This window comes from Brachypodium distachyon, chromosome 3, assembly GCF_000005505.3.
Source record: "Brachypodium distachyon strain Bd21 chromosome 3, Brachypodium_distachyon_v3.0, whole genome shotgun sequence".
Classification (NCBI taxonomy): domain Eukaryota; kingdom Viridiplantae; phylum Streptophyta; class Magnoliopsida; order Poales; family Poaceae; genus Brachypodium; species Brachypodium distachyon.
This window is the reverse complement of record NC_016133.3, coordinates 45,347,815-45,364,417: the sequence shown is the minus strand read 5'-3', so window position 1 is coordinate 45,364,417 and position 16,603 is coordinate 45,347,815. Positions and strand designations below refer to the sequence as shown.

At 40.4% G+C, this 16,603-nt stretch overlaps 3 protein-coding genes across 6 annotated transcripts; 2 read left to right on the top strand and 1 right to left on the bottom strand.

The window, feature by feature from the left end:
* Window positions 1-463: 463 nt before the first annotated feature.
* Window positions 464-4,904, top strand: LOC100823394 (F-box/kelch-repeat protein At1g67480). Of its 3 annotated transcripts, XM_010237154.3 has the most exons (5): window positions 464-715; window positions 2,561-2,607; window positions 2,792-2,856; window positions 2,941-3,811; window positions 4,038-4,904. In XM_010237154.3, the coding sequence occupies exons 4-5, from the start codon at window positions 3,282-3,284 to the stop codon at window positions 4,663-4,665; spliced, it is 1,158 nt and encodes a 385-aa protein (XP_010235456.1). In that variant the 5' UTR covers window positions 464-715; window positions 2,561-2,607; window positions 2,792-2,856; window positions 2,941-3,281; the 3' UTR covers window positions 4,666-4,904. The 3 variants fall into 3 exon arrangements, with proteins under 3 accessions (XP_010235456.1, XP_010235455.1, XP_003575002.1); XM_010237153.3 differs by lacking the exon at window positions 2,561-2,607 and having other exon boundaries at window positions 2,808-2,856; XM_003574954.4 differs by lacking the exon at window positions 2,561-2,607.
* A 148-nt stretch (window positions 4,905-5,052) lies between these two features.
* LOC100823084 (stearoyl-[acyl-carrier-protein] 9-desaturase 5, chloroplastic) lies at window positions 5,053-9,724 on the top strand. Of its 2 annotated transcripts, XM_024461265.1 has the most exons (4): window positions 5,053-5,510; window positions 5,798-6,860; window positions 8,301-8,811; window positions 8,998-9,724. In XM_024461265.1, the coding sequence occupies exons 2-4, from the start codon at window positions 6,736-6,738 to the stop codon at window positions 9,559-9,561; spliced, it is 1,200 nt and encodes a 399-aa protein (XP_024317033.1). In that variant the 5' UTR covers window positions 5,053-5,510; window positions 5,798-6,735; the 3' UTR covers window positions 9,562-9,724. The 2 variants fall into 2 exon arrangements, with proteins under 2 accessions (XP_024317033.1, XP_024317032.1); XM_024461264.1 differs by having other exon boundaries at window positions 5,053-6,860.
* A 460-nt stretch (window positions 9,725-10,184) lies between these two features.
* On the bottom strand, window positions 10,185-16,180 carry LOC100822771 (RPM1-interacting protein 4). The gene is made up of 4 exons (XM_003574952.4): window positions 15,419-16,180; window positions 13,717-14,220; window positions 13,429-13,602; window positions 10,185-10,529 (listed from the first exon to the last, which is right to left on the bottom strand). Exons 1-4 carry the CDS (start codon window positions 15,422-15,424, stop codon window positions 10,506-10,508), a joined length of 708 nt encoding a protein of 235 aa, XP_003575000.1. The 5' UTR covers window positions 15,425-16,180; the 3' UTR covers window positions 10,185-10,505.
* Window positions 16,181-16,603: the final 423 nt, after the last annotated feature.

The window sequence follows — 16,603 nt, the reverse complement described above, 5'->3', positions numbered from 1 at the left end:
TGATGCGTAAGTTGTAATTAACGGTAATAAACTAGTAAAAATTATAACGACCTTTTTGTTGATTTTCATGTATGTTGTTATATGCTTATCGCCAAGTTGCATGTTCCGTTTGTTTTTGGTTGGTTGGACCAACTACGCCAGGCAAACAATGCAAAAACAGGGTCAGAAGGGATAAGCATGAGGGGCGGAGAGGGGAAAAGAAGCGTCTATCGTCACGGATAGGTTTATGTCAAGATAAAGAAAAAACCAATTCTGCTTTAGTGGTAACGTGCATAGGTTTATGTCAAGATAAAGAAAAAGTCAATTCTCTCATTATTTTGTCGGATTGTCATAATTTTTACTATATCATTGCAAGATTGCTAAATACATACGGAATATTTTCTAGAGAATAAAAAGATTTCGAATCTGGTGCATTATATTTTTGGGAGACCTATTTATATATTGCCTTTTTTTAAAATCCACTCCGGATCCACATTCATCTCCTCCAGGCGACTCGACGACAGCTCTCCGCCGTCCCGTACCTCTCTCCTCTTCCTCTCAGTCTGACCTACCCCAACGCGGCTCCAATCTCTCTCCTATATAGTAGTACCTCCTACACCTGCCGCCTAGCCGTACCACAGCGTCTCCGCCATCACCATTCCCGTTCTTCTTCGTCGCGACTTCGCGTTCCTGCTGCCTCTATCCATCCGCAAATCTTTGGCAATTGGGCTTTGAGGTAAGAGCTTGTTTTGATCCAGTGATTTTGATTGAAACCCCACTGACATCTACAATTTCTTGGGCGTGCCTGCACACCATCTAGATCCGCCCACTTCATTAAAGTCGAATTGTCGGTTTTGATGTACGGAGTGTGGGCTTGTTTTGAGTACCATGTTAAGTTGAATTGTTGGCTCGAAATAGATCTGACCTGTGCTGCTCCAACCTTCCAGGAGGTCATGTTTTGATTTGAATACTTAATTTGTTCTAGCTGTTGCTGTATCTAGATCTTTAGTTCATTCTGAGGTTCTGGGCTTCAACTTGGCCTCTTGACTCTTGATAATCAGTTCGTGGAAGAGGATTTCTCTTCATCCATGATTCAAATTGAATGGATTTTGCTAGCGAACCTAGTGTGCTAAGGCTAAATTTTGTTTAGCTAAGCTTTGAGTGGATTTGGTTGGAGTTCATAGTACGAAACGATGTATGGATCAGTTCCGCTATATATGTTTTTTTTTATAAGTATAACATGAAGTGGTTGGTTGCAATAACTTTCTTAAGCAGGTGGTTTTAGCTTGCTCAAAACCGTTATTAATTCCAGCAGTACATTCCTTGATAGAGATTTCTGCTACAGCTCCTTTGTTATGTCTTGTAACCAATCCTAGTTTCTTTTCATGCTAGAAAGAATATTTTTGCGCGACTAGTCATTAGTTTGTGCATTATCAGCTTAATTTGTGTCATCTAAGAGAGATTGATTACTTTTTAGCATACACCACTGTGGAAGCCATCTATACATATTAGTATTCTACTGCCTCCGTTTGTAAATATAAGAAGTCCTAGGCTCCTAGCTATGTCCTAAGTCAAACTTATTCAAGTTTCACCAAGTTTATACAAGAACCTACCAACATCTACATGAAAATATATATAACGACAAACTTAATAAAACTAATTTGGATTTCTAGATGTTGGCAGATTTTTCTATAAATTTGGTCAAATTTGAAGAAGTTTGACTTAGGACAAAGCTAGGACTTATTATATTTAGGACGGAGGGAGTATATTTTTGGTCTGGCTGTAGATAGTTTCAAACCTCAGGTATTTCTTAATTTTCCTAGTATATGTCCAGTCCGTTTGCTTGTGAGACCATTTTCAAATACAGAGTGTATGTGTTTCAAGCAATGGCTCATATGAAAACCAAGAGAGCATTAACATGTCCAATTTGATTTTAAAGTTGGAGATCCTAACACTGGGTGTCTTGAAAAACAGGATGTTCAGAGTTTGACTACGTTGACCTCTGTTTAGGCCCCCTTCTTTTCGGTTGCAGCTTCTGCAGAAACCAGCTTCAGCTGAATTTCTGAGAAAAGCTGCTGCCACAGGAAACCTGAGAAGCTATCCTGATCCGTTCTTTTAAAAAGCTTCTAAAATTGTAGATTGTTGTCTGATCTGAGTAGAAAAGGTCTGCAATACCCCTAGACTTGAACCCTCTGATGTTTAATTGATATAATCATGTTTTTTGACTGTTAGTGAGAATTACTCATGATCCTGTGTGCACATGTATCACAATCAAATCGAAATACCCACTTCTGTATAAAAAAATCGTAAACAAGTGCACTGCAGTCATGCAAACAAAAAACGTTCATGTACACTGAATAATAAAAAATGCACTTGCACTGAAACACTTCTTCCTTTTCTTTTGTTCATATACACTGCATAAACAAAAATGCGTTGGCACTATCACTGCAAACAAGTGCACTAGCACTGCATAAACTACAATCCACAGTGAAGTTACCTGTAAAGCTTGCCCCTTGTTTCCCTTCCTATATATTCCCCTCTCTTGTAATTATGTCTCTTATCATATAACTTTTTTTGTCAGGGCCTCCCATACAGTTTTCTGCTAAAAATAGCTTCTTTTGTTCAAAGGTGGAAATTCCTTTGTCACCCATTGTAAACAAAGCTGCTGCTATTAATGTTTTAATGTTGTTTCACTGGTGTTACTTCAAAGTTGCTTGTCAATATCGCGGGAATTTTAGCATGATTGCTTGCTTCTATAGTTCCTGCTTGACATTGAAACAGTTATGTGCTAAGATTTGTATGCTGACTGCAGGTAATTACACTTGCAGAAATGGATGCTACTGCTGGCTAATAGTAATAAAATTTATATGGCCAAAGGTATATATAAATATCGTTCACCTATTTGTTCCTGGAAACTGTAATTGTGTTGCTAATTTAGCTGATATTTCAATGTTTCTGTAGGTATTAAGGAAATGTGTAAGGGAGGGAACGGTTTCTACCTCATCAATAAGGAAACAAGCCTTGATTCAATCAGGATAAATCATTCCAAAGCCCCTCATTATCGGATGGCATTTGATACAGCAAGAATAACTAAAACTGAGACATCCAAGTTGAAGAACATAATTTCAGCATCATTCAAACCCTTGTCTCTTACCATTCCCATAGGAGACGGATTCCACGAATCGTTCCATTCGAGCCACTGCCATTTATAGTAGATAAGATCTCTAAGTAAGTCAAAGGTTTTCGTTTCCATTGGTTACAAGGGGAGGCAAAAATTGAGCTGCTTGGTGCCACATTTTGCAATGCTTACACTTGTTGGTACAAGAGAACAATTTGTTCAACCACAGACGTGCCTGCGTGCTAAAATGCTGCTCAAGGCTCCAACAAGGCCAAAACTTTCCTCATGCTTTATGCCACAAGAGGAATGTGATCAATACTGTGCTTTAATACCTGGCTTGCCAGAAGACCTGGCAAAGATATGTCTTGCCCTTGTTCCTCGATGCCACTTCCCTATCATGGGTGGAGTGTCCAAGAGGTGGATGTCATTCCTAGAGAGTAAAGAATTAATTGCTGTAAGGAGGGAGGTTGGGAAGCTTGAGGAGTGTGTGTATGTCCTGACCGCTGATGCTGAAGCAAAGGGGTCTCATTGGGAGGTATTGGGGTGTCCTGGGCAAAAGCACACCCCTCTTCCACCTATGCCTGGACCAACCAAAGCTGGCTTTGGCGTGGTTGTCCTTGCTGGGAAGCTCTTTGTCATTGCTGGCTATGCTGCTGACCATGGCAAGGAATGTGTTTCTGATGAGGTTTACCAATATGATTCTTGCCTCAACAGGTATGTTTGGTTTGGATCCTCGTATGGATTAACAAAAGGATATTTTTGTCAGATTAAAGTTGATATCTTTAGTTTCACCAACCTTCAAACTTAAATTTTGCTTACCGAACATTCTGAATAAGCAATTGTAGCTCATCAACACTTCTAGTGTTAAAATTTTAGACTATATCAAGCAAGTGATTAACATTTTTTAAATGTTGGATTAACTTATCCTCTCATGCTCCAGGTGGACCGCCCTTTCGAAGATGAATGTGGCTCGTTGTGACTTTGCATGTGCAGAGGTCAATGGTATGATATATGTTGCTGGTGGATTTGGCCCCGGTGGTGATAGTTTATCTAGCGTCGAAGTTTATGACCCAGAACAAAATAAATGGACATTCATTGAGAACCTTCGCAGGCCAAGATGGGGCTGCTTTGGATGTAGCTTTGATGGCAATATGTACGTGATGGGAGGTCGTTCGAGCTTCACAATTGGCAATTCACGTTTCATTGACATCTACAATACTAATAACCACACTTGGGGTGAGGTCAAGAAGGGCTGTGTAATGGTCATGGCGCATGCTGTTCTTGGTGATAAGCTCTTCTGCATCGAATGGAAGAACCAGAGGTCACTAGCAATTTTCAACCCAGAAGATAATTCTTGGCAGAAGGTCTCAGTGCCGCTTACTGGTAGTTCTAGCACTCGTTTTAATCTCGGGATACATGATGGGAAACTGCTGCTGTTCTCACTGGAGGAAGAGCCTGGATATGAGACACTGATGTATGACCCTGCTGCACCAAGAGGAGCTGAATGGGGCACATCTAAGCTCAAGCCATCAGGATTATGCCTGTGCAGTGTGACAATAAAAGCTTGATGATCTGGCTTGTGGTCCTGAAAGGATGTCAGTGTATGCTTAATTGCTGTTAATACCAGGTTTACCTTTTGTGTTTGCTCCCTACTTGCTGGAATTTATACCAGCTTTATATTCCACCCAATAAAAGGATATGAAGTTCATTCTTCCGTTCATTCGATTTGCTGAAAGTGAGCCATGTCATAATGTACTCTGTTTTCACTTGTACTGAACTATTTGATCAAAGAACATTTCAGTTTTCATTTCATGTTCTCTTGCTACTGCATCACAACAACATGCGTAGTAGATGTCCTGGCAGTCAAGTCAGTTTACTTATCACCGCAATGTGTCGGTCCATGATATATTGATATCTCTGATACTGTTTGGTTCCGTCGTTGGTCTTGTGTGGCACTAGACTATATTGTTGGTGTGCAAAGCACTAAGGTTCACATTAGAAAATCTGTACAATTCAATTGTTTGGGCATTGACTGGACTTTTGTAAAAGGGCTGATCGGAATCTTAGTGGGATATGATTTCTTGATGCAGTCGTAGGGTGGGAACTATGCACATAGCGGCATAAGTTGACACGTAGGGAAGAGTCAATTTCTTTTTCTTTCTAACTTAGCATCAAGTGCCAGGCAGCAAGCACACGCCAGACTATTTTTCATAATTAGCTTGCTAGCTATAGCTCTGAGGCACTCTAAAAGGCAATGGCTACGAGGAACCTGGAGGTGAGTCAGGTGATGATGCCATGTCAATTGTCATAGTTCTCGGCATGCCCTGAGTGCAGATGGGGTGGTTCCGACGGTTGAAGACTCTTGCTCGTGCTATGAAGCATGTGGCTGCGAGTAACCTTGACTCCCCTCAAGGTAATCCCACGGTTGGTTCTGTTGCTAATTTGTCTTCATCTGCGAGGAACAACTAATTTGCTCAGGCCAATCAATTCCATATTTAGTTGATTTTTAAGTTGCATCTGGTCTCCAATTTTGATGCATAACATGTTGACGAAAAATCAGATTATTGCCAAATTTGTATAAAAATGAAGTAAAAAATTATTTTCTTCTCGGCAAGAGTTTATGCCAGTTGGACCAAATGGTTTCTGATCATGTATTATTTTTTGTTTTTGCGGGGATCTGATCATGCATTCTTGATGCAGGCGTAAGCAAGAGGCAATCGATAACCATATATTGGTGCATGCATGTACAGGCATCCCAATAATATGTCCAACTGTGCACCCTGCAAGCACGCACCACACTATTTCAGTGAATGCTTGTACAGGCATCCCAATAAGATGTCCAACTGTGCAAAGGTTTTGTGTGAACGTTGCTCACCTGTATTGCGCCAATGGATCAAATATAATTTTTCCTGTGTTCTAAATGGTTCCTGCATTTTCCTTTTGCTCCGAATACAATTCCTGGATAGGTACTGAATTCAGACACGGATCGAATGTATGCTTGATTTGGTCTAACCGTCTAAGTACATCATCCAAATAGTTTACACACTGCAGGATTTTTCGCATGCAATATATTGTATTATTCTCAAGTGTCATGAATAGAACTGAGTTGCAAATATTTATGACTGGTCAGATATTCTAAAAAATGATTGCAGTGTTAAGTATGAATTTGGATGAACATAGTTGCAAGAACTAGAATATATTCAAATCCATGTTTTCTTGTCGGAACTACTATTTGGATGCTGCATTATGTCGATTTCGGACATTTTCTATTTATTTTTGTACCAATCTGTAGGTTACTCTGTCCTAGATTATTTACTTTCAAGAGCTTGTTCTAAATTTGGTTTGGAAATATATTTTCGCAGTGATTTAGAAAATACTTGGGAGTATTTTGGAGTCAACTAACTTCCATCCTTTAGGAACTGGTCTCGACAATTCAGCAAAAAAGAGTTGGCAGACCTTGGACAAGATGTCAGGCAAGAATAAAGAAGAAAAACAAAACGAGACCAGTTTCGGCTACTCCCCTTTGTACAGGCACTAGACTGGCTACTAGTACTCCACTCCTGTAGCCCACTCCACTGCCCGCCTCAGTTCCAGGAGCAGAATCCGAAGCACTGCAAGTGGTGGTGCTGTACTGGTAAATGGTCATGTATCTCATGGCGCCCCTCCGTTACTGCAGTGCCTTGCATGCACCTTCATTGTCTTCTTGCCCGAGGAGAGGCAGTGGAGCCTTATCCACGGTAGTGACCATGGCTTCCAAAGCCAGGTTAGCTTTGTTCCTCCTCTTCATCATGCCAAGAATCTGACTTATTGGATTATATAATCCTTTCCTATTCTTGAATGTTGCTCGGAGTTTGTTTTGGCTTTGTGGTCTTGGTTGGGCTGACTAGTTCATGGGAGTTGGTGTGTGGTTCTTGTTCTTCAGGAATGGTTGAATTTTTTATTTTTTAAAGGACTTACCATTTAGGTTCTGGTTGTTCCTAGATTGAACCAAATCCGGTAGAAAAGAAACGTTTCGTTTGTTTTTATATCATTTATGTGTTTGTTTGTTTTTATATCATTTATGTGTTTGTTGATACATTGTTCATCATAATCTTACTACGGTCCCATTCGAGATTGGAGTTAAGTTTTTGGAAAGTTTCATTCTCCTTTGTCGTTGTTCTTTTTTATTTATAAGGTGAGCTATTATTTCCTGCATGGATTGGTTTTATACTTTTTCTTTGAGCATATGCATGTTTAATTACGCCCTTGAAGGTTTCCTTAAGTTGTTTTCTATTCTATTATCTGAATGATGCTTGGAAACATATTAGGCTTTATTTGCGTGTTTTCTGGTTCTTGCTTGATTCTGCTTGTTAGTTTGTTACAGTAGCTTTAAAGCTCAGAACTGCAACATCCCAAAAGCATGAAGTACTAGTGTAGTGAAGTAATGCTAAGGAACTCATTACATTTTTCTTCAACGTCCGGTGTTTTGCTGCACAAAATAGTAGGTTGTATTAATTCCAGTGTGCCTTCACCATTGACTGGCACACAGAGATTGCTAGATTACTTAGGTATCTGATTTAGTACAGTTCTGTTATAAAGGCTTGAGTTGTCAGTTCCCATGGTGTGCAACTAATATGCTGATTTAGTAATTTATGATGTCCTACTATTAGCAGTTTATAAGTTACAAGCTGGATAGTTGGAAGAGATGCTGATTTAGTAATTTGTGATTTAGTAATTTATGATGTCCTACTACTTTGACTTGCCATGCCATTTTAGCTGCAAAATAACTAGTGTTTACTTAAAAGAATGGTAGATCTTTACCTGTTGTTACTCTTAGTTGCCAATAGCATGCCATGCTGCTTGTGAAAAAGAGTATCCGAATAGGATCAAGGATTGTTTCATCCAACTCATTGCCAGAGTCCATGAGTTCTTAATATTACAGTATTTTATTTGCATGGACTGGTGTAAATTTTATGGAGAAAAATCATTCTCCCTCCGTCCCATATTGATTGACTCAAATTTGCCAAAATATGAATGTATCTATACCTAAAAGGCGTCTAGATACATGTAATATGGAACGGAGGGAGTAGATGTTTCAGCAATCTAAATACACTTTCTTTCTAATCAATCTAGATATTCATAGGCATTAGTTTAGTTATTTACTGTCAAATTCATCTTTGCATTACTCATCTGCCAATCTTTATGTTACTCTGTCCTGACGAAGGATTGGAACTCCCGAAAATTCCTTCACCCCTCCTCGCCAGGCGCCTCATCAAGCCCAAGTAATGCACTCATTGCCACCTGAAAAGAAAGAAATCTTCGATTCACTGGAGCGTTGGGCAGAAGACAACGTCCTGGTCTTCTTGAAGCCAGTTGAGAAATCCTGGCAGCCACAGGACTACCTGCCGGACCCTTCCTCAGAGGGATTCTACGATGAAGTCAAGGAGCTGAGGGAGCGGGCTGAGGATATCCCAGATGACTATTTCGTTTGTTTGGTCGGAGACATGGTCACTGAGGAAGCACTCCCTACTTACCAGACGATGCTCAATATCCTGGACGGTGGTGTCGGTGATGAGACTGGCACCTCCCTCACCAGCTGGGCTATCTGGACACGGGCGTGGACTGCTGAGGAGAACCGGCACGGTGATCTCATGAACAAGTATCTGTACCTCACTGGAAGGGTTGATATGAGACAGACTGAGAAGACCATACAGTATCTGATTGGTGCAGGAATGGTAAGAGTTTGAAACTTCTTAATTAATGAGATGAGGCAAAACTTTTGCCTCTGTTTTGAAAAACAAAAGATGTTTAACAACTACACATGGCACCTTCAGCAAACATATACATATACTTGCTAGTTAAAAGATGCAAGCAATCTTGTTGTAAGATGACCTAGCTTGTGCTGTTCTTACTTCATGTAGGACCCAAAATCCGAGAGCAACCCATATCTGGGTTTCGTCTACACATCGTTCCAAGAGAGGGCAACCTTTGTATCTCACGGGAACACAGCACGGCATGTCAAGAAGTACGGGGATCTGAAGCTGGCCCAGATATGCGGCACCATCGCGGCAGACGAGAAGCGGCACGAGACGGCCTACACAAAGATCGTGGAGAAGCTCTTTGAGATCGACCCGGACTACACGGTTCAGGCCTTCGCCACCATGATGAGGAAGAAGATCACGATGCCCGCCCACCTGATGTACGATGGGCAGGAGGACAACCTGTTTGATCACTTCAGTGCGGTGGCACAGCGGGTTGGCGTCTACACCGCCATGGACTACGCCGACATCCTTGAGTTCCTGGTCCAGAGGTGGAACGTGGCTGATCTCACTGGGCTGTCCGGGGAAGGGAGGCGCGCTCAGGATTTCCTCTGCTCCCTGGGGCCAAGGTTCAGGAAGCTGGAGGAGCGAGCTCAGGGGAAGGTGAAGCAGTCGTCACCTGTTGTTCCTTTCAGCTGGATCTTTGGCCGGGAAGTGCAGCTTTGAGCAAGATTGCAAAACCTGCACGTCTAGACACTGCATCAAAGCTTATGCTAAATAGCACAATTATACTATAATATGAACAGAGCCTCATTGTTGTTCTTTTTTGTTCGGTTGCAAGTCATTTTGAATGTTGAATTCGGAAATCCATAACCGTCTGAGATTTGACTGGTGCTGGCCTCCCTCGCTTCAATTCCGCTCATGCGTTCCATTCCCAGCTCTTGATGATATGACACGGCACCCTGCCTTCCCTCGTGATATATTAGGCATACTTATCGTGTGACTAAGTTTGTCCAAGTGGATTATACTGTACCTTGCACCGGTTGAACTAACAGCCATTTTTAGTTCACTTGATAACTGTTTCTTCAAACAAGAACAAAAATGTTGATCTAAATCAATCTAATCATCTGTATCCTTTTTTCCTGTTTGAATGTAAAAGCATAGAAGTCTTGGTCTAATTAATGAACCATTTTTCAGCAATCTTCAGGAATTCTGAAGATGTGTATCTTACAAATCGTGCTACGTACTTAATCCTTATCCGATCCAGCATAATGGCTGCACTCTACCAAAACTTGATGGAACCTATCAGTTTTTGGAAATAGTTTGGATGAAACGAAATAGCCATTGTATGCATAAAAGTTACTATTATTCCTCATGAATTAACTAATCGTACAGTACATATTTCCTGAGAAGTGCTTCCAATACAAGGAGAACCCTGTAAATATGAAATGTTACAGCGCTAGATGGCATTCTCTGCATATGCCCATATGCATGCCTATATTCAAGTAAAGGGAATACAATAAGATTTACATAAAGCTGTTCAAACTTCAAATATATCAAAACTACACACAATATACATACATCAACAACAAGCACAAAAAGCAACAGCTCAGTGCATGCTGTCCTTGAAAAGAATGTTGTCCATCTCCGGAGATCTCTTCTTCATCTTTTCACAGTATACAGCATGGGCAGGTCTGAGAGGAAAAGAGATCAGTCAATAAGGATTCTTTTTTTTGAAGTATAGTTGCACTGAAATGAGTTCACAAGTAAATAAGCTACTCTGCTGAGCATTCAAACAATTTACCAAGCTCGCTGCAGCAATGTAGTTTATCACCATAATGACCCTAAAGCTAAATATACATCTCTAGTGTTTTCTTACAAACCGTCTTGACAGTGTTTTTTTTTCTTTCGAAACGGAGGCAAAAGCTTTGCCTCATCTCATTAAATAAGGAGTTTAACATGTTGAAAAGAAAAGGACAACAAAAGCCTACTCTCCCGGCGTAATACTACTAAGATGCTTAGCGTGGTAGCGCCTGCTTGCGCCCAATTGCGAGCTTCATTCTTGATCTTTTCGAAGATAATAGGCGGAAGCATTCAAATTTTGTGATCCATTTTAGTCATGGTCATGGTACTCTATGCAAGTATTCATGCTCAAAGATTATAATTTCCAAAACATAAAGACAGTCATGCTCGCACGTGTGTGTGCATGAACGAAGTTTATCACCATGAATGACCCCTAAGCTAAACATACATCTCCACTGTTTTTTGTGCGCGGTGTGTTGTTTAGTGATATAATGGTGGTTTTCTGGGTTTATAGCGTCTCAAGTATTCAGCTTTGCTCATAAATGAAAAGTGTATGAGCAGATTGCGCACCAGTGTGGCTAGCTTCATTTGTCCTCATTTACATAGTACTTAAGGGGAGCAGAACGGAGATCACCCCTGCATCCTCTGTTAGGGCAGCTCTGACCCTAGCAGAGCAGACAATCCAACGACTAGATGTTGGTGATTCAAACACCAGCTCATGTTGGTGATTCTCTTTGTTGAAGGTGTTGTCTTTGTGTCCTCTGGCCTTCATTGGTTGCACCTGGCAACAAGGGTTGGTATCTCCAGGATGAAAATCTCGATCTAGCCTTCACTGGTTGGATCCAGCAATGTCAGGGCACGTGCGTAGTCTCCTCCTTAAAGGTGTTTGTTGCTATTCTCTTTAATTTCTTGTAGCCACTTTGGCTGTGTGGTCAAGAGATAAGAAATTCTTCCTTTTCGAAAAGAAATCTGGTAGTGACTAATTGAGCAAGTTGGTCCACTCATATAAATTTATCTTGCCAAGAATGCCCTATATAACCTCGCGGCATACGAGGTTAGCAACTCTTTCAAAAAAAGAATGCCCTATATAATTTAGAGTAGTTGGGTCAAGAAAAAGAATAATATCCTACATTAATTTAGAGCTAAATTTGTCAGAAAAAGAATAGCTTGTATTATTTTGCTACAATATCGGGTCTGCAGCTGGTTGATAACACTAAATGGCAGAATGTTCGAAGGTATCATGGTCTATACCATGTGGAATATCAAGGAAGCATCACACCTTCCAGCATAACGTGGGGACCTGTTCTGTGGTCACGACCATGGGGCAGCAACCCTTCAAGTTTACAAAATTTGCTTTAAATGACCACAGTAATTTCTAATCCCCACTAGCCAGAATCTCTTTTTGTCTTTTTTTTTTGTCGCATCTCTCCCAGTTGTGATAGACTATACATAAACTATATTTCCTGTATATATTGATTTACAGAGCCACTGCTTCTTTGGGCACAAAAAAAATCAACAGCATTACAAATCCTTTTCAAAATAGCAGAAAAATAGTATGCAGAAATTGCAACTGTTGAGACTTCAATCTTCCAACAAAAAGAAACATTAATTTTTGGAATAAGTTGACCATCACATGGCTTGACAAACTGAATGATCATTGTACATGTCTTCTATTGTTACTCACTAGCTTGATGTTATTGTTGTCTGCAAGTTATTCTGCATTTTTTCCATTGAAATCATGCCATTAATTTGTGAATAAAGAAGTGTCTGAATACAAATACACAAAATGAATAATTAGTGTTGATGTCCTACAGTTCCTGGCTTTATCTTCTATTTCTCATCTGCATTTTCTTCAGTGTTTTTTCCATATATTTATCGTCTCAAGGGTTTAGTATTCAAAGGTATGTGATCCAGCTCAGTTGTTTCAGAAAAGAATAGCTTGAGCAACTTGGCTGCAATGCCTGGTCTGGTTACATAGCTTGTGCAACTTCAAACTACAAGGCAGAGCTGATAGATTTGCAGAACAATTTAAATAACTAAATCTTATACAGAAGAACTTTGAGAACCGAACTTAAGTTGTTCAGATCAGGGTGACAAACTATCGGGAACCAGCTGATCCCTGGGTTTTGGGTGGTCGGCTTTCTCCCATATCCTTCTCCTTTAAAACGTACACCGATGCGCTTGCAAATGCATCTAGTATCTAGTCAAAAGTTCAAATCTTCAAATAATTTACAAGAGATCTTGGGGGACAGGATCACAGTAAACCAGCCAGTTCCAGTTTCACCCCCAAATCAGTTTTGAGAATACTCCTTGTCTCCTTCAGATCAAACAACCAACTAAGAAAAAAACATGCAAGATGTATAGCTTGTTCAGCATTACATCACTGGACATGTTGACTGCTCAATTTGAATATTTGAAGAGTAAATTTATTGACATAAATACCAAGCATTTGTGCAAAATGGAGTTGAACTAGACCAAAGGACCATACTAATAGTCCGTGTGAAAAGTAAACCTACTCTGCTCACTCAGCAAAGCATTACTCTCTCCTTTGCTCAAAATGTTACCATTTTGGACACCAACACAGCAATACGGTTTTCAAATATAGTTTTGACCACTAACTTCTATTGCAGTATATTTTATAGAGTTATATAGAACCCCACGAAATTATATAACTTGAAAGTAATTATCAAGATAAATTTTATAGAGTTATATAGAACCCCACGAAATTATATACCTTGAAATTAACTAGTCAACTACCATCCTCAACATATGGGAACAGCTAACACATACCTGTTGTACTTTATTTTCTTGTTTGCCACTATAAGATGATGGCTGCTTGGCAGAAGAATTGGGGGACAACTTATCATTCCTCACCCTGTTGAAAATGCCAGTGTAGTTCTCCCCTGAAGCTGCATTACCTTCATCCCACCCACCAAATGGTGGTACTGCGACTTCATCATCGACCTGCATTCAGAAGTGCGAAATCACAACCATACACATTAGAAACTTCAAACACACCGTACACACATTTCCAACGGTGCAGAAGAAGAGATAGAACTGAGGACAAGAGAGTACAACCTCATAGGCTCGGCCTCCTTGCTTTGCTCCGATCCTTCCAGGAGTAAGTGGACCATGGACTGCCGATGAGGCCCTCCTTTCTGGAGTCTGCATTCCAGCAGAACGATGCTTTGACCTTGCTGCATTCCCTGCTTGCATTGGAGAGGCTGCCCCAGCAGTTGCTCTGTAAGGGCTACCATACCCACCTTGGTCCAGGTGTTGTTGATGCAGTGGATTTGCATGCCTCCGAGGCACAGGTTCACGGAGAGGGGATGCCATAGGACGGGGATGATCAGGTTCAGGCTTACTTGCATGTGGCTGGTATTTTGGACTGTGGTCCAAGGCTTCAGGTGTATATTTGGATGGATGCAAAGGTGACTTGCGAGGAGGTTCAGGGCTTCGTCTAGGATCACTTGGGCTGGAAGAAACACCTGTTTTCTTGGTCCTTCTCACATTCTCAAACTTCTGCGTATATGGGGTGTTGTCAGTGCTGTCCCAGTTCCCCCATGCAGGAATTCCATTTTGCTGTTTGCACCAAATGAATTAACAGCCACCGTCAATGTCTGTAGGACTTCTATTCTTTTCGTGAAATCAACTGAAACAAAATAAATCGGAAATATCTCTTGCAGTATTGTAGATTTGTTATATGCTCTCAGTATCATAATCAGGGCAAAGTACTGTTAATGTTAGCTATTCATGGATAATAAGATGTTTAAACAACTCTGCAATACGAACGGTGATAACTTGCTCTCTGAATGATGGAAAATCTTTCACGACACGAGTAATCGGTGGCAACACTTATGACTACCCAAATAAAAAACAGTTGGGGAAAAGAATATCAAAAATTGCAGAAACAACAAATAAGAATTGCAGTAATTTCCAACATCTAAAAGTTTCTGTTCACTATTTGCCTCCCTTGGTTGTGTTCCCTGAATATGGCATAGCCTTAAGTTCTCTATTGATGTTGGTTTTGTCCTTCATCCATATCAACGTCAAGAAATCCCTATAATACTAGCTCAATACCAGTGGTTGCTATGGATAGATAAATTAGATTAAGTTAACATATCTAGCTATCTATTATCATGTTTTGTGCTATGTCTTTGAAGGTTCCACATGTATGATAATGAATAGATGGTGGACGGACCACCACTACCAATTGAAATCTTTATAGGAGTAAAGATAAAGTATGTCACACGCCACAGTTTAACTCACATGTCACATTGGCATTTATTTAGTACCATTGTGAGTTTATGACATTCACACATATATCCATAGTGATAGAATTTGGACTAAAAAACTAAAATCTAAGAGTTTATGAAGTGGCGGATCGATGGTATACTGTGTGCCATCAGATGGAATCTGTTAATCAAGATATGTGCGCTGCAATCAAACTTAAATAATGTAGTTCTTCTGCAAGGCTAGCTGATTTTCATGCAATGCGCAGCTATATAGTATATACTACACTATAAACACTTATATTTGAAAGCAGTTTTAATTGCTGTACTACAAATGTAACGGCTCAAATTCACATACACACATACAATTAACTGGCAGCGTCATAATATCGACCAACCAAACAAGCGGGGCGGGGGGGGGGGGGGGGGGGTCTCATAGCCTCTCAAAGCGCACATGTAAGCATCTTTTAACATGGTGCTAAAAGTAGTAATCGGTAACCATTCTAATTCAAGGAACACCATCAATATGATGGACAGCAGCAACTCACCGCCATCAGTCACTTCAACCTCCACAAACAGAGATCCAGTAGGAGCAGATAAGTGCCTCTTTCCCCAGGAATTTGCACCCGTTCTCCAAAGATGGCTAGAAAATACCAAACCAGTACCCCTTGCACAGTTGCACCTCAAAAGGAGCTACCAAATTTCCCCTTCTCTCACAATTACCCAGAACCGCCAATATGAAATCACGATAAAGGGAAATCAATACCTTTCACCTTAGTTCCTCAAAACAAAAACAAAAATGAAACAGATCTTTCTTCAAAAGCATCAGCAAAAGATGACTCCCTCCACCCTTTAAATTCGTGAACTCTCCAACAGAATGCCCTCTCCAGCAAGAACAAAGCTAACCAACAAAATTAACGGAGAAAGCAAATAAACCAACCCAGAGCCGGTCAAACTAGGGTTCTTCAACCTCCGGGAGAGCAACCCAATTCCACCCGATACTATTGAAAGGCCTCTCCTTCCGCACAAATCCTTCGGGAACCAAAAGCCTATTTTCCTCTCAACAAAACGATGCAACCATCCTCCCTAGAAGCAGTCAAAGGAAGGTCCTTCAACTCAGATTCCCTCGAGAAAAGACCCAAAACACCTCAAAATCGATCAGAATAAGGCACATTTCTTTCCCCTCCTCGCTCCCCAAGTCTGTGTATATATGCACCTGCGCTCAGAAGTAGAAGAAGAGGATTTCGAGGGACCGGGGCGAAGGGGGTGGTGTGGGGAGAAAAAAGAATGGAAGAAGATAAAAGAAAATGCCGTTGACGGCTATAGAGCGCCATTATAATTAATTTGAAGCTTTCAAAGATCCTGACCTTTTCTTTCATAGTACTGCCAATAACTAAATGCACATATGTGGTCGCTGGTACTCCTACTCAGTAGTCAGTACTCACTGACTAGTCAAAAATAACTATGTATTAGGTATATTATCACGTTTTGAAAATGTTATCTACTCCCTCCGTTCTGGTAGTACTATAATATCTATTAAATTTTATTAAGACAAACTATTAATACGTGTTTGTAAGATATAAAATAAAACGTACTCCTCCGTTAAAGTAAGAAATTATAGTTTTGCTCTAAGTCAAACTTCTTAGATTTTGATAAAATTTATAGAAAGTTTTACCAATATCAGCGACCCTAAATTAGTTTCATTAAATCTAGCATGATATATATTTTCATAG